Here is a 23,615-nt window from a genome sequence, read left to right on the forward strand (position 1 = left end):
AGAATCAATGATCTACAGGTAGAACATCGAGTTATGCTTGATGGACTGAACACGGGAACCTTGATTCGTGTTACCAGCGCGATTATAACGGAACACAAAGAGGAGACACCACAAACAAAATTTTATTGGTTTAGGCTAATTCTGTCACTTATATTGCTGAATATAAACGGCTCTAAACAGACGGGGATTTTTCCTGATGACTCTGCACGTCTTTTAGATAGTACGTGATCTGTCGTGGTGCTGTGTCACTTCGCAAGCACAATCAATCAATCAATCAATCAATCAATCAATCAATCAATCAATCAATCAATCAATCAATCAATCAATCAATCAATCAATCAATCAATCAATCAATCAATCAATTATCTCTTGATTACGTGTCATTCCGTTGCTCCGTTTGCCTGTAGCTGCATGTACTGACCTGGTCTATTTCTGCTTCTTTTTCGCCTCCATCACTCAGTGCTCAAATTTGTCAAATACTGAGCTTTAAGTTCATAGATTCTACGTCCCAAATGGACCCAGACGTTATTCGTGACTACATTCGTGTGTCTGAATATTATAGCAACTGTGTGCAAAGTTCACTTTCACTTCTTTTATTTCTTGTTTTTTAATCATCGCGGTCGACAAGCGACCTCTGCTGGGGACAGAGGATGCAACCTTAACATTCCAAATCGGCAACCATCTACGACTTTTTTTGGTAATAATTATCAGAGTTAACGATAATCAGCGGCGCGCCAGACGGATGAAGTCCACTTCAGTGCGAAAACCCATCCCTGAGCTTTTCACATGCCTCATCCTGCGCAAACCACGCCCACCCTATATATGCGGATAGAAAGAATGCACAGAGAAACAAACAACAGCGATCAGATAACAAACGCGGTTTAACGAAATGTAACTTACCCATAAATAGAAAAGAGAAAAAAGACGTAACGAATTAGAATGCCGATTAATGCGTGTTTCGCGAAAGCGCGGATCACTGTGTCGGTCAACAATGCGTTACATTCAAAGAAATTCGAGGCACACACGAAGAAGCCTTTGCCGAAACATGACTGACGAAGTAAATTGGAATACATGTGCGAGTCAAGATTACGATCTCTTGACGAGCCCGGTAAATATACAAATATAAAGAAGCTAATCACCGGAACAGGTGGCACAAGCACTTGCGCTCGCCGACATGCGGCGTCGTCCTGCAGCAGTCCCCTATCGCATTTGATGGATTTTGAGACGGGACAATTAAGCACTGTCACGTAGTAGCGCCGACCTTATAGGGTTTATATATATATATATATATATATATATATATATATATATATATATATATATATATATATATATATATATATATATACCTGTTGCACAGCGACGGCCGGGACCAGCTTTGGCCTCTTTCTCCCGTTGTCGCGGAGGAAAAAGATGGTCGGCATCAACAGGTGTCCGATCAAGCAAAGAAAGAAAAAAAGGCGGCGGCACGGCGGCTCTCTCAGCGCCCGACTGGCCGCGCTCTCTCTTCAAACTGCACACACCGCTTTTCCCCGCAAAAATCCATCAACTGCCGGGACGCGTCGCGCCCCGCGGTTTCTGCAAGGGCGCAAACCGTGCACACTGCACTGCTTTATTGGTCTCCGGCGCTATGCCGGCGCTACTTTTTCAAGCCAGGCAAAGGCACCCGGGAGTTCAGCGAAAAGCTTCGAGGCGGCAGAACTTTCTTTCCCTCGGTTTTTCTCTTCTCTTTCAGGAGCTTCGCTTGCCTATTGGTCAAAGATGACGACACCCGCACGATGCTATTGGCCGACCCGAATCACGTGCCCTGCGAGCGGTGCTTCGATGCGAAGCAGGGAGCGCACTCGCGTCGTCTGCTCAGCGGTGCGGCCGCGTCGTCTGCTGGGGATCGTCGAGCAGGCGATTTCAACGAATAGGAAGGAGCAAGAAAAATAGTGGATAAAAAGCGGCAACTGACAAATCAACTCGGCGAAGGTATTAGGACCTCGCGCAAACCAACATCTTTCGCTTTTGCGGTGAGAGGTTTCAAGCTTAACTTGAGCAACAGGTGCGTCCAGCTGAATGCGCGTCTCTTGGCCCATTGCGAACAACGTGCTCTCGAGTCCTCGCTAGAAGAGACACGCTGCCTCAGTTTGCATGGCGGAAACAGACGAAAATTCGCCTCTGGCGGGCGAGCCCAAGGCGTCGTTGGTCAACGAAGGTGGCTGCAACGCGGCTGCTTCTGATCGGCACGAGCAGCATTCGTCATCAGCCAACAACTCCGGTTCTCAGGCCGTGACGGAAGTCTGCTTGACTCCCCGCTCCGACGCCAAGGATGCGACGGACAGTTTGGACCGGAAGTCCGGCGACAGAGAAGTATGGGGCAAGAAGGCCGATTTCCTCCTGTCCGTGATTGGATTTGCTGTGGACCTCTCCAATGTGTGGCGCTTTCCCTACCTCTGCTACGCGTACGGCGGGGGTAAGTGTTATCGCTCACTTCTCCCAGATGAGTGTTCTCCCAAAGTCTATCTCATACATCGAGCTCAAACCTGGAACGGCCTCAGCTTATAAGGACTAAATTAAGGCCGGGCCGGATAAACTGTAGTAGAAATTGCAAGCGCACCTTCGTTAGTCAGCTGCGCGCAGTTGGGTACCCAGAAAATAAAATATATGGCAATTTATAAATGGAATAACAGCACGGATTTATATTACTTACAACTGTGCAAATGCTATTTCTCGCACCATCACTCTCGTAGGCAGATATACGAATCATCTTAAATAGCGACAGTATAAGCGTTACAAAGAACAAATAGATAGCGGTCCCGCTTACTTGCTGTCTCTAGTGCTTTGGGGTGAGTGGTAAAAAAATAAACCGTGATTAAAAATCGATGCGCGATCTAGTCAATAAGCGCCTAATCTTACTCTTGAGTTGCGCTGCACAGCGTATGCACATGCGCCGCGCAAATCGATTTTTATTTCAGGTGTGAGTATCCTAGTGGCACTTCGCAGAATTTCGCTGAAGTCAGTTGGTTTTGTCGCGAACCGAGGACAATCGGCGACGCAACTGCCAAGGAAAGGCTGCAGGGTGAAAGAAATACCGCGGGTCCTGAGCGTTGCACGCACGCGCATAACTCGTTGCAATGCCTCATCGTCGCCTGCCTTGCCCCGACAGAGGCGCTGAAACGGAGGCAATACGCTAACGAGCCTGAGCGGAGTGGGGCACAACTGCCAGACTCCGCGCTTGTTCACCGTATTTATGCCGCATGCAGCACTTATACGGGCCATTTACCAGCTACGGAGAAGACAAGTACCCGTAGCAATCCCTGTGACGGATGCGAAAAGTTGAACTGGCATGCAGTAACTTGATTTGGGCGAACTTGAAGCAGCGCGAAGAAGACGAAGACAGCAATCGACTAACACACACAGTAGGACAAGCGCAGTTGAACTGACGTTTTATAGGGTTCTTTTAGACCTGTATATTGATTTTTTTTGAAGCCATGTGGCTACCAAAACCGCGAAATGCTTCACGGACTTAGTTCTCCGTCTCTGCTGCAACCAAGTCTTGGCGTCAAAAGAACATCCCGGCATCCGTGATGTCCTTCCCGGATCCTTAGCTCTCCACCTTCGTCCTATATACCCTTCACAGCATGAACGCAGTATGGACACGGCTCTCGGGAAAAGCATCGGCATAGACAAATAAAATATCTGCTTTACAGAGAGACAGAGAGAGATAAAGAAAGAAGACAGAACTGGAATCATTAATATGCACATTTATCTTAGCTAATTGAAAATAGTCGCGCATGAAATTGCGCACGATCAAGTATGGGGGTTTAGAAGGCTACGCACATGTAAAATGTGCGTCCACATGGATGATGCCGCTGCGGTCGTATCGGTGTTCACGTTGCTTGTTTTAAAGCGGTTCACGGAGAAACTGACTGAATCACGCAGTTTCTTAACGTGCCCCCCCCCTCCCCTCCCCCAATGGGACACAACTGTAATGACGATGAGAAACGCCGTATATAGCGGACGGCTCCGCATTAACTCTGACATCCTGGGGTTCTTTAGGGCACACATAAGTCGAAGTACACGAGCGTTCTCGCATTTCGCCCCCATCGAAATGCAGTCGCCGTGGCCTGGCATCGAACCCGCGACCTATAGTGCTCAGCAGCACGAGATAAGCAGTGAGCAACGTGTTTGATGCAGCCGGCCACAAGATGCACGAACATATAGAACAAAAGCGTGTTACAAGGATTATCAACCACGCGATATTACCGAACGATTACTAAACGATAGAGCTAAAATGTCTGCCAAGTTTTTTTTTTGATCAGCGCTCCATCATTATCATTATCATAATAGGCGCTTCTAACTATCCGTCAAACGATAACACGTCTTTCCATGGAAATGTTCATATTCGTTCGCTTCGCATCAGTTCCAGAAAAAAAATAAGCCAAAATCCAAAAATAAACGAGGCGTCAACTCATTGCACGCCAAGGGCATCCACTATCAGGCGATGCCCGCAAAATCCAACTTCTATATACGGCCTGTGTTGCAACATTCTAGTTTTTCCGTCGTAGCTTTGAACACTAGCTGTAGCATCTCCCTTCATGCAAATTGCTCGCTTGAACAAGGTTACTGGTTGAACAAGGTCACCACGCTTATTGACGCTCTAGTGTCTACTAGTGAGTCCACACTTTTTCCATTTATGTCCTAACATATAAAAGGTTTGATTTCAAGAGGTACACATTTCTCGTTTCAACGCAATGGTCGAACTCAATATTCAGATATTCTCGCTTTTCGCCATGCACTTCAGTACTTAGTGATTGGATATTGGGCTTTTTTTATGGGTCTTCTATTAGGCGATCACAGGATACATACTTGGGCAAGTAAGCAAGTCATCTGTGGCAATCGGAGAGTGTGTGGGCGCACTTCTTTGCGAGTCTCATCAATGGCAGGACTGCACAGTGCGGAAGGCTAGGGTCGGCAACGTAGACCAATCATCTCTTCTAAAGAAAAGTAATCCAAAAGCGTCCCTTCTGTGTTTAGTGCATCGTCCCATCGGTCAATCGGATTTCACTTAAAAGCGGAAAGCTATCCTTCCATTTGTGCCGTTGGTGACTGCACCGGCTTGTAATTAGAAAGTCATACCATTTCCCGACGTTATCCGATAAAAAACGGCGCATGTAACACAACTTGTCGTCCGAAGACATCCACTGCTTCTTTGTACACACGCATTCATAAAATATTAGCCACAATGTGGCTGTAGTGGACCGCCCATCGAAACAATCGGGCTTTATTTCATGGATGTATAGTTTCTGGGATTTCGGTGAGTTGCACGCGGCTTCAAGAACACGTCGCGGCAGCTTGTGCTGTATATGGTTTGTCGCTGCGTCAGCCTTTGCAATTAAATGTTAGCCGCGCACTCAATCTTCCTCTTGGAACGTGAATCTCCCGGATACATTTTCTCAATTTCGGATGTAGAAGCATCGATGAGTACCGCATGCCTTTCCCGATCTCTTCGCTCAGTTTACTCTTCTTGCTTACTTCCTATATGTGGCGCACATACCCATTACGGGGAATTCGGCGCTTAAACGGGTGTCGGGAGAGAAAACGTGAGAGAAAAAGTATATTCTGAGCGATGATGCGGAAGCAGTTCCGACCAAGTCGCAGATACCTGAAGGAGCACTGGGTCTTCGCCATCAGGCTAGATGGTATTCACGGTCGCCTGCCCATCCGCTCTTACGAGCGTTATTTCGAGCCACCATGACTGGCTGCGCCAAATATAATATACGAGTTAAAGTGCACTCATTTATTTACAAGCGTGCCTCTTGGCCCTCCTCTTCTTCCTCTTCCTGTCACTCGAGTCTTCTTCTTTTTCTCCGAAACATCACAAGCATGTCCGAGCAGTACAGCTGGCGCGCAGCTTTTCACGATACCTCGTCTATCACGTTTCGGGGCATTGCGACGCCGTCGACGTAACGTGCACGAGCACTACGTGTGGCATCATCTCCCGCCGGCGGGCTTGGCACCGTCACGTCGCGTGCTAAGATAACGGGGAGCAGTGGGAGCGACAGGATTTTAGCCAGGGCAAGTGTCACTCTGACGCGAGATAGGAGACGAGGTGGGCACATGGATCGGCGTGATCTTGCATAGTTCACGTTACCGAGCTTACAGAGGAACCTACTTTAAGCTCTCGTGTAGGCGGGAGAGAAGCTTGTCGCTCACTCACTGACGGCGAAGCGCGACCGGAGTAGAAACCAGGAGGGCGGCCGCCGTGGTGCTGCCGGCTCTCGTAGCCTCTTTTCTAAGGCGCCATCGACGCACAAAGCATCGCGAGAGCGACTTGACGAACCATTTCAGGGTGGCACATACGGTGGGAGCGCGCGAGGTGCAGCGCCTGGAATGCCATGGCGTGATGGCGGCCATATGCAGAAAGACAAAAAGGCTAACGACCGTCGGTGTCTTCGTGCACGATGACTACGTGGCGCTATTCTCTCTTCACGTCGCGAACCTCATGTGCACCAGAAGCATTTCTGCGGCATCGTTTGTTTCATCCCTCAAACGCAGCTCACTCTTCGCTGAGAACTTCGTGCGCATAAAATTCTTTTCTTCCACAATACGTGGGAAGAGCTTGTCGAGGCTCATAAGATCAGCCAACTAGAGCGACTCACGCTCACACCCACCGGACGTGAACTATTGCGCTACCTCAACTACAGTGAAAGCTTCATTGCAGACACAGACCTGAAAGCAAGAATCCCACCTGCAGTCCGGGACTGTATCAGCGTTGCAAGTATACTGCGCAATATGCATCCAACTTACCATAAGGAGCGTCGGCAAAGCAGAATCCGCGCATTCAGCAAGAAATACGGGAGAGACCCTGATACGAGGTACACCGATGCTGCCCGGTATATTAAACGCAACGCCTTTGCCCTAAGCGTCACGGATCACCAAGGCAAAGAATTTGCAGCTGTCACCATCCGAGCAAGGGCCCCCGAGACTGCAGAAGAAACGGCAATCGCTCTGGCAATAACAACTTGCCCTGAAGTAGCAGTAATCCAACAGACTCCCAAGCAGCAGCTCGCAACTATCAAAAAGGACGCATATCAGAAACCGCACTCAAAATTCTTAGAAATCACATCGCACGCGCCCCGCTCCCCGACACCCACATCAACTGGGTTCCAGGCCATCAGGGCACGGCAGGAAATGAGGCGGCACACGCCGCTGCCCGCGAGCATACCAGCCGGGCTTTCCTGCCATCCCACACTAGGCCGGCCACCAACGTTGATGACATCGCCCTAAAGTACTCGGAGCTTCTGTAACACCACCGACTCAGCAGAAGAACGTACGCTTCACCACACAAGAATCTGAGCAAAGAAATCATCCTGCGCCGCCTACAGACCAACACTTACGTACACGGAATAATCATGCACAGACTATATCCTACGCAGTACTTGTACACATGCCCCCATTCCGACGTTCCGGACACCCTGCAACACATGGTCCAGGATTGCCCACTGCGTGACACATCCGCAGACCCTACCTCACAAGCTCCACAAGACGACTCCAAAGAAGGCCGCCCCATAGAAGCACAAAAGGAGCGCCCCAACTCACCGCACATCTATACGACAATTTAAACGTGGGAGGCCAAGCTTTCCTCTGATGACCTGGACGACCAATGCAGTCTCGTCGCCCGGGCCAAGGAGGCAGCCCAAGCCAGAGAGTTCTTGGAAAAAGGAATCCTCCCACCCAGGGTGATCCGGGTCTGACTCGGATTAGCGTTTCAGAAAATAAAAGTTTAGTTCTCTCTCTCTCCGCCTCAACTCGAAAGCCGCACTCGTGGGACGTTTCGGAACCACACCTTGTTGCCAAATTCTGCGCAACTGGAATAGAAGCTTCCGAGGCTGACGTTCGACACGCAGAGCTGCATGCAGCGCAGACGCACAAGCATGTCGCGCACCCGAATAACTTGACTCGCGTCAGCTGTGTAGCTTCCACTCCACATAAATATTGTTGTGAAACAGCAGCCCTAGAGTAGTTTTCTGGCCGCTTGTGGTACCTTCAGTGCATGCATGTACTATTGTTATTACCGCAATGCAAGAGCACAAACTACACAATCCTTTGGCGGTGAGGGCGTGTCGGTCGTGACAATAAGTTGATTGGATAATGAATGAAGCTACGGACCAAGATATAGTAATGCGCATCTATCTGATCGAGAGGGAAAGCGTGATTGTCGAAAAAGATAGAGGAATTATGGATGCTTATGGTATGTTTACTCTGTTGTTTATAAGTACCGATCGCAAATAGGAGCGCAACGTGTATGCTCCTCCGGCTAAAGCCCTGTCTTGGTTTTATTATGATTATTAACTTATTTCACACAGCCATTTCGTTTTGAATAAATTTCATTGATTAATTCATTTCGTCAAAAAATATTGCATGGACCAGTCAAACAGAATGAACCACTCAAAAGAACACCACGTGAGCCTGCTGGAAGCGTAAGAAAGAAGGAATAAGAGAAAAAGACACAGCACGGCACACAGACAGATGGAGAGCAATTTGAATTTCAGTTTAGCCTTTCCGTTTATTTCCGATTATCTTGTCCGATAATTCATCCCACACTTGGCCCAATCCCTGAAATTTTCATAATAAAAGAAGAGGGAAGTTGTTGCCTATCCTAATATGTGGTACACATTTGTGGTCCGAATATGTGGTCCTAATACACGGTCCATATTTTTATGAACAACAAAACAGCGCAACACAACGAACGAACGAACGAACGAACGAACGAACGAACGAACGAACGAACGAACGAACGAACGAACGAACGAACGAACGAACGAACGAACGAACGAACGAACGAACGGACGAACGAACGAACGAACGAACGAACGAACGAACGGACGAACGAACGAACGAACGAACGAACGAACGAACGAACGAACGAACGAACGTACTAACTAACTAACTAACTAACTAACTAACTAACTAACTAACTAACTAACTAACTAACTAACTAACGAACGAACGAGCGAACGAACGAACGAACGAACGAACGAGCGAGCGAGCGAACGAACGAACGAACGAACGAACGAACGAACGAACGAACGAACGAACGAACGAGCGAGCGAGCGAGCGAGCGAACGAACGAACGAACGAACGAACGAACGTACTAACTAACTAACTAACTAACTAACTAACTAACTAACTAACTAACTAACTAACTAACTAACTAACTAACGAGCGAACGAACGAACGAACGAACGTACTAACTAACTAACTAACTAACCAACTAACTAACTAACTAACTAACTAACGAACGAACGAACGAACGAACGCATAGACAGGCAGACAAACAAACAAACAAACAAGCAAGCAAGCTATTTCTTATACTATTTAACAAGCAAATGAGAAAGATTAGCTGTCGCCAGCAAACTGCGACAACTCCAGTTAACCTCGCCTCAATAAAGAATATGGCAACAGCCAGTGCAGTTTCTTTTGTTTCTCTCGATTACTTGTGAAAGGCTGCACGTGACGAAATGTCACTTGGTTGGCTGAAACCTAGTCCAAGCCTATTAACTACTTACGTTCAAAGACACTAGCGCTTGCGGTGGTAGCGTGTGCCATTGCATCACCAAGGGCGAATCGGGCGCGGTAGTTTTTTACTTTGCCACGACGTACAACAGGCCCGCGTGTTTAATAGGAGGAAGTCGCGCTTAGCAACTGCTAGTCTATGTATTCCCTTCAGGCGCTGTGTACAACTATGCTTGCCAAGATGGTACCTGATCGTACTGATCATAATAATTATATTTAAAACCTGTGGCGTGTATTTTTGTACACTTCTTATTGGACCTGTGCTGCACGTTTGAATAATATGACTAAAGTGTTTTATTAAAACGAGTTCGAAATTTGACCGCTGGGTGGTTGCTGTGAGTGCCAGTGTGTCGTCATGCAGCAGGTTCACTTCTTTCATTGTTTTTCTTCACGTTCTTTAATGTGGTGGTATAGGTTGTCTCCAAATATGGTAGAAATGAAATAACTCATGTCCTCATATCTGATGTTCCTGTAGTGTAGAGACTTGTCATACGGAGTCCATTCTATAAACTTTAGAAAATTGCCTGAAGAGCCCAAAATTCTTATACTGTTCTGCACGTGCATGCTTTCCATGATTTTAATGAAGCAAGATATGTGCATTGTCAAACTATATTTTCAACGGACAGAATTAGCTGACACCTCAAGGGGGCTATGGTACAGAATAGAGCATAGCGAATGCTAGTTTTATTTCTTTACAGATATACTGCCATTCGCATTTCATGAACGCAGTGCAACTGCTTCCACACTGCATGTTCACTCGTGGTCCATGTTACCGAAATAACGAGCTGGCTGCAAAGAATATCAGCACCTTCGAGTCTGAGGCCAGTAAGTAATCCGGCAGAGATTCCCTATTGACGGTAGTTGACATGCGAAAACTTCACAGGCATTCGCGCTGGCAAAGTTACTAAAATGTAGGAAAACAGAAACGAACGAGATTGGTGTGGAGAGAAAATATTGCTTGGTACGCGTACATCGTCCTCGTACTTCTGGTTTGTGTGTTTACTGCACATAACCTTAGCAGGGCAAATACCTGTATGGTAAAGGATCACTCGCATGCTCGTCGAACCACATGGCTGTGCGTAAGTCACGAACGAATGCGTTCGCATGTTTTACCTCAGCGCTTTTTTGCCACTCGCTCCTCTCAAGCGAGTACACGGCTCGTGGGCCCATTTCTTGGACCCACGAGCACCGCCGCATATCTTAACTTTGCTGCGTGCTCGAGCGAGACACTGGGATGTATAGATTTCGTTCTCTGTTATTGTGTATTTTGTGCGAGTGCGATGTGCTTTGTGTGTGCGTGTCGTTTCGCACGTTTGCGTTTTCATCTCGAGCAGAGCGTCATACACGTCAGCCCCTCGTTAAGAGCCTCATTCGCGCAAACATAAAACCTATCGAGCGTTTCTCTGCTGTCGTGCACGTGTGCGTTGATTGGAGTTCAGCTAGCAGAAAATGTCGCCTGAAATGATAACACCATGTCGAAGGCTTCGCGCGCTTCGCAAACGTTCTTGACGGTGCGGCGAAGTTCGCTAGATGTTTTCGGCGAAGGCGCAGCTTTGGAGCTGCCGGGGGAGCTGGGTGTTGCAGCTGCGTCTGTTGTCGGCTGTCAACACGGTGACAGGCGTACGAGATCGGCGGATACACAACGCCTGGCGGAGGGACGAATCGGCCGATGGTCCGTAGAAGAATAGCTGCTGAGCGCCGAACTTATTGCCAGTCACCTCGAGCAGTACTCGTGTATAGCTTCACGATTAGCGCAACATGTGCAGCTTATGCTCACTCATCAGCAGCTACGCGGTGTTACGGCCAGCTCTTTACTACGTTTCATTCGGACTCCTGGCTATTGCTGAAACGGCCCATGTCTGTCGGGTGGCTGCTATTTACTTAACTTTGGGCGGCTCCGTTATTCTTAAGTGTTTTATTTTATGTTGCTTATATTGTTATAAAGTTTCTTACTTTTAAGTTGGTGTCATATACACTGCCGATACTGTTACTCCTCTCTGTCTCGTATAACGTTCGCGTCGCTCTTTGCAAGCGCACCTGTAGTCTGTCATCGCAATTTTTATTCTGCGAAAAAAAAGAATATAAATACTGAGTTTGGACAAAGGAATATGCAGTGCCTCACCACATGCATATCACACCAAAGCTGACGAAGGAAAACTTAGAGACATCATGAATAGGCCAGTGTCATAGATAACATTCACTAAAAGACAATAAAAAGATTATTATAAGATGTGAGGAGGCAGAATACGTGAGCTCACACTTACAGGAGAGCTAACGAGAACAGAGCGCAAAAATGAAGTGGCCGTTTTACCGAATTCCACTTGCGCACACTGTCGATGCGGTAATGCTGCGGGAAACGAAGTTTCACAATGTACACATTGCCATATATTCTGTGAATTCTATGTGGGTGATGGCCGAGGACTGGCCACGACGTTGTGTACACGAACACGCACTGGCCGAAAGCAGTGCTTCGACCAGTCGTGGATAATCAGAAAAGAAAAAAAAGTTTCCAAATGCAATTACGACAGTTGTCATCAGTTGTCTGCGACGTTTACGTCCTGCCTCACGGTTTATCGCATGCACACGGCGATCAATTCCGCCTGTTATTTCCTCTTGACACGGTTGTCCGATGGTGTGCAGCAAGAACGCCGCAAACGCTGAACGTAAATGTCCGATGCTGTAATAGTGGCACACGTGTCGCGTTCTAATCTCGCGTCAAGCTAACGCACGAGTGCAGTCGGAAGTCGTGAGCGAGAGGAGGATGCCTATTGTCTGCATCCTGCACCAAACTTACTGGCGCGAGTCAGAGCTAGTCATAAAAATGCGTATGCCGTTCGAAGTAAATACGGCCTGACTTATCCCCTTCCAGCGACAATGTGTCGAATGTTCCATCTTCAAGTACAAATTTGCAGTAATAATACTAATTTAGGCTGCTTTCGATTATAAGCGATCCCTGCCCCTGCTTTCGCAATTGCGCAGTCGACTCCCGTTAACGCGATCTCGAAGGGACCGTGAACAACTGTTCGTCAAATCAGAAGTTCACCTTAGCATAATTAATCGACAAAACTAAAAATATACTACTGCGGGTGCACCCAAATACCAAATACGCAAAACAATAAATGCAACGGCATGGAAACAAGAATGCTGGAAGTAAGAAGTCACATTTGTTAAATTTGCATGATAAGAAGCCTCGCTTTATGCACTTTTAATCAATTTATTGTGTCATCAGTGCGCAAACCTGTGCACTGTTACAAAATCGGACAGTTAACCTAGCTTGTTCGAAATTTATTCATTACCATAATGTAAAAAAAAAAAAAATGTGCATAGTGTTCTGAGCGATATCAGCAGCATCATGTGTTAACACCGCTAGTTTTTGTGACTGCTGGCCAGTGTTGGCACTTTAATTATCGGCCTCTAGAGGCATTTCTTGCAGCTTTCTTGACCTTTTCATGTCAACTCAAAGAACCCACCGGAAGTAGCGAGCCCTGCATATAGCAGCCCTGACATCTTCAGCTTTTATTGAACCATCTCTCTCTCTCTCTCTCTCTTTAGTATCTTCTCGGTTATTGTTTCTAAGGTGTCAGTATGCAGGGTTCCACGTCATCGTTGACTCTGGCGTAGATGTTTGTGTCTACAGAAGCATGATTTGCTTGTCGTGCAGCAAGCAGAATACCAGCATTAGTAGTGACTCCAAAAGTTTGACTTAAGCGAATTAGCGAATCATGTTAAGCGAGTCCCCCCCCTTCCCCCCTTTCATTTTATTGCGTCTATGTGAAACCAACCAACTGTTCACACATTAATCGCGTTCGTCTTATCGGGCGCTAACGGGAGCTAACGCTAAAGAAAAAAAAAGGGGGCGTGAGGAAAGAAAGAAGCAGTCTCGTTGCTTTTTTTTCTTTGTTTTTCCGGGCTTAGAGCTGCAGTGACCTCAGTGACATACGTGGCATTTCCTGGCACTAGTCGAAAGACGCGCAGAACTTGCGGAACGCGTTGTGTAAATCAGGTAACGGAATGTCCAACCATGGCTAAATATAGTTTGCCCATCTGCTGTAATTTGTATAACGTCTTCTGTATATATGTACCTGTAATGAAACAATGAACTTGAACGAAAGCATTTGTGCTAATGCAAGCACGTGTTGCCAGAGGCATGGCGGCGAGGGATCGGATTATACGGGGACTCAGGTATAGATTTGCTTACGGCACAATGTAGAGGGGGAGAAGGCTCGATGGGTGGGAGCGGGCGATGCCGATTCCAACACGGAGTGCTGCAGACAGCGTGCGTGCGTCCTGTCGCGTCCCGCTGATTCACTCAGCGAGAAGTTGCGGGCTGTGCACTGGAGTGTCTGATTGCGGGCGCAGCGTTCGCGACGCGCACCCAAGCTGCGCGCCCCCAAGTCCGGTCAGACGCGCCCCGTTCCGCTAAACTCCAATGGGCAGCCAGCGGGAGAAACAGCGGTGAAGCCACTTTGCTCACGTCGCTGGGTTGCCTCATGCTGGAATTTGCAAGCCTGCATCGCCCGCTCGGCTGAATAACTGCATGGGATCACAGGGTTCACAAGTGTGCCGTTATTTGCAGAGTTGCCAACATTTTCTTCGAATGTACATCGCTAAACTGAGACAATGAAGTCGCTGGATTTTTACGAAGCTTGGCTCCATTGTCGCTAAAATTGTCGCTAAAACTGTCGCGTGAATTATACATAGTATAGGAGTTTTTGGAACGCTGTAATATAATCTAACATGGCGTAACGCATCTATGTAAATGTGTCACGTTCGTCTAGTGCCCATGTGGTGAGGGATAAACCGGGAAATTACCAGAAAGGTGTAGGGGACCTTTATTTTTTTAAACATTGCCTTGACATTTTGAGATTGTAAATCTAGACGGGTCAATAACACGGGTCACCTGATTTTTTTTTCTCAAATATGGACTTTGTCCACGTTATGTCTGCAAATTTTCCAGTATTCAGCGCTCATGTAAGGAGAAAAACATCATGCGACATGACCTTGTCATGTTTCTAACAGGGCAGTGACAATTACGTAACTTTTATGCAGGTCAGTACTATATTGCCACCTTTTAATCCACCTGAAAGGTCCAGGCAATGTTGATTTGTTCAAAAATCGTGAGAAGCGGAGGCAGTGCGTTCAGATTCGCGTGAACAAGCCCAGCAGGTCCGAAACTTACGCCTTTCTATAGTTTATCTGTCCTATTATTCAGCTGCTGTGTTCTGCAAAACTTACTGCAATAAGATTTGGTACTTAATTTACTGCTTTACTTGCGAACGTCCATCAATCGAACATACTAGTGAAACTGCAGTGCTCATCCGCAGCATTAAAACATATTCAAATGAGTTTCATAAACGATGAAAAAAAATAAATTCTGTGAGCACAATGGGAAGCTTGTTTGCCTCGCCGCAATTAACCGTAACGTATGGCCTCCGTGAGGGCAGACAATCGTTGCTTCATTATGTACACAGCTATAACCCACGGGCCGTTATACAGAAACCCTAGGCCGCCTTCTTGTAGATTTTTTTTTTCAATATCGAAGCGCGTTCTAAAATGTCGATCACAAAGCAACTTTCTCACTTTCGAAATCGCTAAATATCGTCAATGTTTCTGTCACGTCGCAGAAAAAAAAAAGAAAAGAAAGCGAAAGGGTCGTGGGTAGCTCAATAGAAAAAAAAAGAATTGTCACCAAACAAACCGAAAGGTGGTTAAGTCGATTGAGAAATCGCTAATATAAACTAATCTGAATCGTTATCTTACGGTTGTGTTTCCAAACCACGCGACCGCGTATCTCTATTGCGGGAATTCGGAAACGATATGCCTCAATTCTGATAGTGAAAATTCGATGATTTATTGGTAAACGTGTTCATATGGACATAATGTTTCGCACCCTCTCGCACCCACTTTTAGAGCAAGCGTACTTAATCTAGACTCCAGACACCATCTACTATCTGCGCGGTTGAGACAGAGGGCTTAATGGCAGCTGACAACCAAAGTCTTGACGAGCAGGCACTGCAGCGGCAAGCATGCGAGATGAAATGGCTGAGCGCTAGCCTCGGCCATTCGTTGTGTCAGTAACCGCAGTCCTCCGTTAGAAATGGAACTGTCAACTACAAGCGTTGCAAATTTTACAGCGAAGCTGTATATGTGTAGCCGGTTCGTCCGCACGTCCGTACCTCTGTTGCCTGTGCGCCGAAAACGCCTCCGGCGAAACCATGTGCGCATGCGCGAAAAAAATAACTTAAAAGAGAGATAGAGAGGCGCGCGATTGGCTTTGCCAGTGGTGACGTCGTTGCTCTTCATCGCAGCCGAGCGCGCGCGCGACAGTTTCTCTCCGGCTCCGAAATGGGCAGGTCACACGTCATACGTATTCCTGAGGAGCAGGCAGCTTTCGATCAGCAACACCGCGAGCAGAACCGGGAACGAGCTCGTCTACGCCGTGCCGATGCTGCAGCCCAGGCACAAGAACAGGCTCGTGCAGCCGAGCGCAAGCAGCAACTGCGTACGGAGGACGCGGCAGCCTGCCAAGCCGTCGTTTGATGAACCGTCGGGATTAACCCAGTGATAAACACCGGGGCCGCGCGTTTCAGCTTCGCTGATTAACCATCTGTACAGAGTGCTTGGGCGGTGTTTTTTGTTTTGTTTATAGGGACCCTTCTCAACCGGCTAGTTCGCGTACTATAAACATATGGCGCTTGTGCACTGTGACTATAGCCATTTGTTGCGTCAAGAACCGCTCTCAGCTTCAGTGGTGGTTCGATTCCCGGTCGAGTTCCTACACGGATGGAATGCAACAACGCTCCGGCGCTTAGCTATACATGTGCACATCAAAAAACGACAGATGTGGTCGATGTGAATCCGGAGCTCCGGCACCACCGCGTCCCTCGTGACCGACGGTCCAATTACATGAGGACGTTGAACACCGCATCTGAAAGAGAAGGTTCCGTCGCGAAGCCACCCGGACTTTCCAGGCCGTGGTTGCTGCCTCGCCGAAAAGCATATAGAAATCGAATGTCAGACGGTGGGCTCGAACCAGGGTCTCCCATCACAGCAGCTCGATGCTCAAACCGTGAGGCCGCAACCGCGCGTCTCTCGTGCCAACCAGCTCTTCGAGGCGCCGCGTGCGCCGCCACACCGCGCAGCACGGGTGGACGACGAGCGCGCGCCAGTTTCCTTTGCGTCAAGCACGCGCGAATGAAATGGGCAAATTAATAGCGTGTGATTAAGCGCTTTACGAAAGCTTCGCTTCGCACAGATCCCAAAATGGGCGTGAATTTGCTAAATATGCTGTACGCGTACTCATTTAGGTGGAGCTGCTTCTTAGTGTATGGGCAACTGTGGCATTCTAACGTGGATCATTACCTCATCAGGGCGCCGTGTTTTGTGTTCACAAGTGAGAAATATCGAAAAAAGAAAGATGAACCACTCGTTAATGGCGTTCTGTCAAGTCTGCTTAACTGTATAGATATGTACTGTCCTCCTATGCTTTCTTTGTCCTTGTTTCCTTGCGCCACAAGCCCGCAATAAAATGCCAAACCATCACCTAACTCAAACCAAATTATTGCTGTGGCTAAAAAATCTTGGGATTATTTTTATCAAAGGCAAAGTTCCGAGAAGAAAAAAAGATATGATGACTGATTGGCACCGCAAATTAAGTCGTCACTCGTCGCTCGCGCTTGTAGATATTTATTTTCTGCTCTTGATTAACTTCTGGCCCCATTCACTGAAACTCAATGAATATATGAGTGCATTCTTTGGGGATTTGGTCGACTAATGAGTGGTTTACATATGCTACGTGAGAATGTTCGAAGCTGAACGGTTCGTCAACAGTCATAACATAAACGAATGACCAAGAATATTACGTACTATTACAAAACTTCAAAACGTGGATGTTTGAAGCTCGCGGCACGACATAGGTAAAACTAGCGCATTTATGACACATTTATGTGAGGTCACGTAGAAATAAAAAAGTCGCAGTTTCGCCCGAAAGGCGAAGCATCGAGTGCGATAGAAGTTAATCGACTACTGTAATCGACTAACTTGTTAACATTCGCTAAGTAACTAAATTAACAAGCATAGTGTCACGCGTGCACAAGCAAACAGCAAACATGAAAACACCTCACTCGACGACTGCGAACACTCGCTGTCAAAACGCTGTCAAAACCGCGGCAGCAGCGAGCCAATTGTCCTTCGTATTGCCTCTCGCTTCAACGCGAATTAAGCGGCGAGGACACAGCGCACACGAAGCTATACCAACACTCGGCGCACTTTGTCACCATCGCAGATTGCTTTCTAGCGGCCGCACCGTACACAGCCCCCGCCGGAGTAGAACGCCCCCCCCCTCTCTCTCTCTCTCTCTCCGGTGTCTTTTGCGAGACGGAAGGCGGCGCAATTCACCCCCGCTTTCCTCCCTTGTGCGTGCGAGATCGAGGTACAATGTCGTCGTATCGTGAGAGACAGGGGTGCGCGAAGTACGCTATATGTGCGATTTGTGCGCTGCGCTGCAGGGTTGGTCTACGAGAGTCCACTCACCTGCGGAAAGTCGTGTGTCTGTAGGCTAAACGGGCAGATGCCTGAATGATCGACTGAGGGAGCATTCCAGAAAACTAAAACAAATGGTGGGCGACCCTAATCTTTGACTTAGGTGTCCCTCTCTTTCTTTCAATTCAATTTTTATTTTAAAAAATATACATTTGGTAATGATAACATTCAACTGATTGGTCTAAGCACACTGCGCTTGTCGACCAACCGGCAGTAGATAGCGCATCTAAATGTATATTACAAAAGTGTTCCACAGAGTTATTGTATCAACATCACCATGCTACCCATTATTTTTCCAAATTCAACAATTCAAAATGATGCGCAGTACACAAAATGCACTGCTTTTCCTCTTACTTTTTTGACAAGACGCTCTCTTAATGCATTGAGTCACAAAAGCAACTGGAGCGCCAATGCATCTATCATATATGCATGTTATCTGCAACACGCAATTTAGAAAAATCCCATTAAACTTGAATATGATGACCCTGTATACAGCAATGCTCGCATCATTTGGACAAGGTGTAATGAGCATGGAAGGGTGGATATGCGACATTTACGTGTCTTCTGACGCTTTGTCCAAATTTTCGGGCCATTCACGCATACATTGTCGGCGACAAGCGCCGGACTGGCGGCTTGCTACGACTCCATGCCAGCCGAGGCACGCTATGGGCGCGTCACCACGTGATGAAATATGGCGGCGCCCATGAGGGCGGGGTCGGCTGTTTCAGCTTGCTGCAACTGCTGACGACGCCAGCCGTTCGGACGGTGCTACATAAATTATATGACACAACATCTGTGCAGCAACATCTGGACACAACCTCTGTACAGCAACAAAGGCGTATGATATGGCGTACATGGTGCTTACACGAATCACGGCCCTTTGGCAGCGTATGTATGGCGAGCGCGGTTTTACTACCTCTTGTCTCGAGAGCCTTACCGCCGGGCAAGCACGATCCCGTATCAGGCCCTGATGTCGCTCGCTTTGTGCTTCCCGGCGGGTCATAAATAGACGTCACTCACATGGGTGTCTGCTAAAAGCGCTACTGTTGCGCTCTTCGTCATTTCAGTCTCTGTTTTCTCACTGAAGGTGGCCAACAACTGATTGCGCGTCTGCAACCGATCATGAACTCCTCGGACTACAACTCTTGCATTAGCGTCAATCGCGTGACTCTCTGGTTAAAATTTTAGTCTAACGTTCACAATTAATATATAAAAAGGGTTTAGGCTAGTTGGTATTAGCAATGAGAAAAGTGCAAACTCAGTATACTCTAGTCATGGCGACCTAAATGTAAAAGTGCGCAAAGAACAGGCTGTTGAACAAGCGATTGGCAACTACGGCATCGATTCTAGGAACACTATATAGAGGAGAGATGTTGGCAGAATTCGCGGAAAGGAATAAGCTGCGAGTAATGGCCACCTGCTTGAGGAAGGATAGCATCAGAAAGTGGGCCTGGGGAAGCCCCACTGATGAAACCAGAAATGAAATAGATTTCATAATTTCTACCGATCCTAACATAGTGCAGGATGTAGATGTATTAAATAGGGTAAAGTGCAGGGATAATAGGTTAGTGAGGCCTAGGATTCACCTCAATAGTAAGAGAGAAAGAGTAAAATTGGTCAAGGAGAAGCAGGCTAACCCGCTAGTAGACGCAGTAAGGGTAAAAGCAGACCCAATTCAGGCTAGTACTTGCAAATAAATATGCAGTCTTAGAACAGAGAGATGAAGATGACATAAAGTTAATGAATGAAACGTAACTGTAGTAGGATGCAACTTACAAAACAGCAGTTGGCAACCAAGGCACACGGACCGCGCGAGTTTGTTACTCCGCCCGCCAATCACAGAAGCAGACAAAATCGTCATCATGTGTCCATTTCAAAATGACGTCGTACTTTATCGGCGGAAGCGATGAGGTGTGCAACAGACATGGACAAAGTCTGAGCATTTCACTCTTCAAAAGTACGGGATGCAGTTCATTTCACTGCTGACCTGATTTTACTCATGAAACTTCAGTCCCAACTGAAATGAAACTTGGAAATAAATGGTTGCAGCGAAGTAAGCGTTTTGTTTCAGTTCAATAAAGAATTAGACTTTCACCGTTCCACTGTATAAGACGAGTGAAAGCGTACAAAATTACGCGCTTATAATTTTATTTTTGCGGTTACCGCCTTATTTAGGTAACGGAAAGTTTGAAGTACGAACTATTTGCAGCCTCGCGGAGGAACAGTGGCTGGCGGTTATGAGGGCGCAGGCGGGGCTTCACTGCAGACTTGAGTTGTATCCGACATGAATCTCTTTGGAAAAAGCTACGAAGATTACACAGCTACCTTGGTTCTTGCTAAGAAAAGTGGAAAGGGGTCGGACAAGGAGACACAGTCTCTCCTATGTTATCCACTGCATGCTTGGAAGAAGTATTCAAGCTATTAAACTGGGAAGGTTTAGGAGTGATGATCAACGGCGAATATTTCAGCAACCTTCGGTTTGCAGATGACACTGTCCTGTTCAGCAACACTCGGGATGAGTTACAACAAATGATTGAGAACCTTAACCGAGAGAGTGTAAGAGTGGGGTTGAAGATTAATATGCAGAATACAAAGAGAAGGATCAATAGCCTGGCAAGGGAACAAGAGTTCAGAATCGCCAGTCAGTCTCTAGAGTCTCTGAAAGATTACGTTTACCTAGGCCAATTACGCACAGGGGACCCTGATCATAGGAGGGAAAATTACAGTAGAATAAAAATGGGTTCGAGTGCATTCGGCAGACGTTGTCAAATCCTAACTGGACGCTTACCATTATCACTGAAAAGAAAGGTGTAAAATCAATGCTTCCTGCCGATGCTAACGTATGGGGCAGAAACTTGGAGATTGAAAAAGAAGCTTGAGAGCAAGTTAAGGACCGCGTAAAGAGCGATGGATCGAAGAATGCTAGGCGTTACGTTAAGAGACAGGAAGAGAGCGGTGTGGATCAGAGAGCGAACGGGGATAGCCGGCACGCTAATTGACATTAAGAAAAAAAATGGAGCTGGGCAGGCCATGTAATTCATAGGTTAGATAACCGTGGGGCCATTAGGGTTACGGAATGGATGCCAAGAGAAACGAAGCGCAGTCGACGACGTCAGAAGACTAGGTGGGGTGATGAAATTAGGAAATTCACAGGGACTAGTTGGAATCGGTTGGCGTGGGACAGGGGTAATATTGGAGACCGCATGGAGAGGCCTTCGTCCTGGGCAATGGACACAAAGCAGGATGATGGTGCTGCTGCTGATAATCATGTATGTATGTATGTATGTATGTATGTATGTATGTATGTATGTATGTATGTATGTATGTATGTATGTATGTATGTATGTATGTATGTATGTATGTATGTATGTATGTATGTATGTATGTATGTATGTATGTATGTATGTATGTATGTATGTCATGATTAGTGGGAGAGCGCCCTTAGTGGGCTATGGTGTTGGGTTGCTAAGCACGTGGTCACGGGATCGAATCCCGGCCACGGCGGCCGCATTCCGATGGGGGCAAACTGCGAAAACACCCGTGTACTTAGATTTAAGTGCACGTTAATGAACTCCAGATGGTCCAAATTTCCGGAGGCCCCCACTACGGCGTGCCTCATAATCAGATCGTTGTTTTGGCTAGTAAAACCCCATAATTTATTTATTTTTAGAGCGCCTAGCAAAAGAACAAGTGGACGGTAAGACAGGCAACAGCGGCGCTCGTTCTTGTTGGTGTCGTCGTAGAGTTATTGCTCTGCTTCGTGCTCTGCCCAGTAATGTTAACGTGTGCGTTCCTATGGCAAATCAATCCAGAGAGATTATCGCGTCTTCCCTATTTGCGAGGAAATTTGAACGAATTTTCTGAAACACCTTGTAAGGAAAATACGTTTGAATTAAAGTACGCGAATCAGTCCTATTACGCAGAAACAAATTCCAATCTAAAATAAATGCAGTGTGTAAAGTGTTTCTGAAATTTTGTGGCATGAATAATTTTCCTTCCAATTTAGCTTTCTTACTATTTTACAACAAGCTCCTACAGGACTTTGTGTGTTCTCTGAGTGCGTCAGATGTTCAAGATGCGGAGAGAGAGAGAGAGAGAGAGAGAGAGAGAGAGAGAGAGAGAGAGAGAGAGAGAGAGAGGGAGAGAGAGATCATAAGGAGCCAACAAACACTGACATCAACGACAACATAGGGAAAATTACTTGTGCTTAATAAATGATATAAAGGAACGAATAATTGATCGTTTCCTTATTTCATTTATTAAACACATGTATGTAGTATCCCCTATGTTGTCTTTGGTGTCAGTGTTTGTTGGCTTCTTATGATATTACTAATAAAAATCGGGCCCCTCGCTTAACCCCCTTTCTTCTCGTTTACACACACACACACAGAGAGAGAGAGAGAGAGAGAGAGAGAGAGAGAGAGAGAGATTCTATTGGAGGAGAGGCATGCCTGAGCTAGCGTGCCTGCTACACTTTGAGAAACCACTTTGTTTTCTCGGTATAGAGCCGTACGCATCCGCATAATTGAAAATAAGACAGGGAGTTAGGCATGTTCTCGCGGATTCACTGGGATGCTTGTGTGGGATGAGAGGGAAGGATCAATCCCGAGTACTACGTCAGGTGCACACATCAGTCTTGTTAGCATCGAACTCGAGGAGCTATCCACAAACACAATGGCGAAAAGGAAGAGTTTGAATAGTTTTCTTAACACGCAGTGTAGTGTTTCTGATTGCTAACTCCAACTTTGTTGCAGTTTATTTCTCGTTCTTCTATGTGCACTTCAATTGTGCCCCCCATTTCCTTGTTATGCCTACTGGCACATTTCTCTCGTCATTGTAGCAGGCGTCTTTAACGCTTATACCCCATTTGGGGCTTTGGTTTCTTATCTTGATGCCCACGTATGTGTCCTATGACATCATACGTCTGGACTGTAGGCTTTGAGTAGACCAAATTACTTGCATTGTGTTTTACATCCTCCTTCTCTCGTCATCGTCACCCATCATGCGCCTCTTTCTTCCCTCTTTCTTTCCCTTTTCCCCTTCCCGCAGCGCATAGTAGCTGGCTAGAGGAATGTACCTCAGACCGACCTCTTTGCATTTCATATTGTCTCGTACGATTTTGTGCCGCTGTGGACCAAAGGACGTTGTGAGGTGAAGAAGAGGTTGAAGTGTCTCGACGATCGGTAGGTAGTGTTACCCTGACTACTGAGCTACAACCATGTAACTGTATATATTGTAAAAACATATATTTTCTCCCCCGTAACATTTTGGTGGACGTTCGGGGTACTCTTGCCACAAGCGGGCCCTGGATCTTCGCATCGGGCGTCACATCGGTTCCGCTGTTATGGCTAATGCAGCTGCCTCCGCCGCTCAGACACCAGCGGAAGTAGTGCTAACCCAGCTACTTCACCCGGGAATCTTCATTGGCACTGGCAAGGTCAATGTCGAAGACTGGCTGACGTCGTATGAACGCGTCGGTAAGCACAACAAGTGGGATGCCACACTTTTGC

General features: G+C 46.9%; 1 protein-coding gene across 1 annotated transcript in view; it reads left to right on the forward strand.

Moving 5' to 3' along the window:
- Window positions 1-1,756: 1,756 nt before the first annotated feature.
- DAT (Sodium-dependent dopamine transporter) overlaps window positions 1,757-23,615 on the forward strand; it is a 128,745-nt gene continuing 106,886 nt past the window's right edge. The window contains exon 1 of the mRNA XM_075684339.1: window positions 1,757-2,458. Within this exon, the coding sequence (XP_075540454.1) occupies window positions 2,137-2,458 (322 nt within the window). The 5' untranslated portion in view covers window positions 1,757-2,136. The remainder of the gene's footprint in view (window positions 2,459-23,615) is intronic.

The sequence above is a fragment of the Dermacentor variabilis genome, chromosome 3 (genome assembly GCF_050947875.1).
Source record: "Dermacentor variabilis isolate Ectoservices chromosome 3, ASM5094787v1, whole genome shotgun sequence".
Taxonomy (NCBI): Eukaryota; Metazoa; Arthropoda; class Arachnida; order Ixodida; family Ixodidae; genus Dermacentor; species Dermacentor variabilis.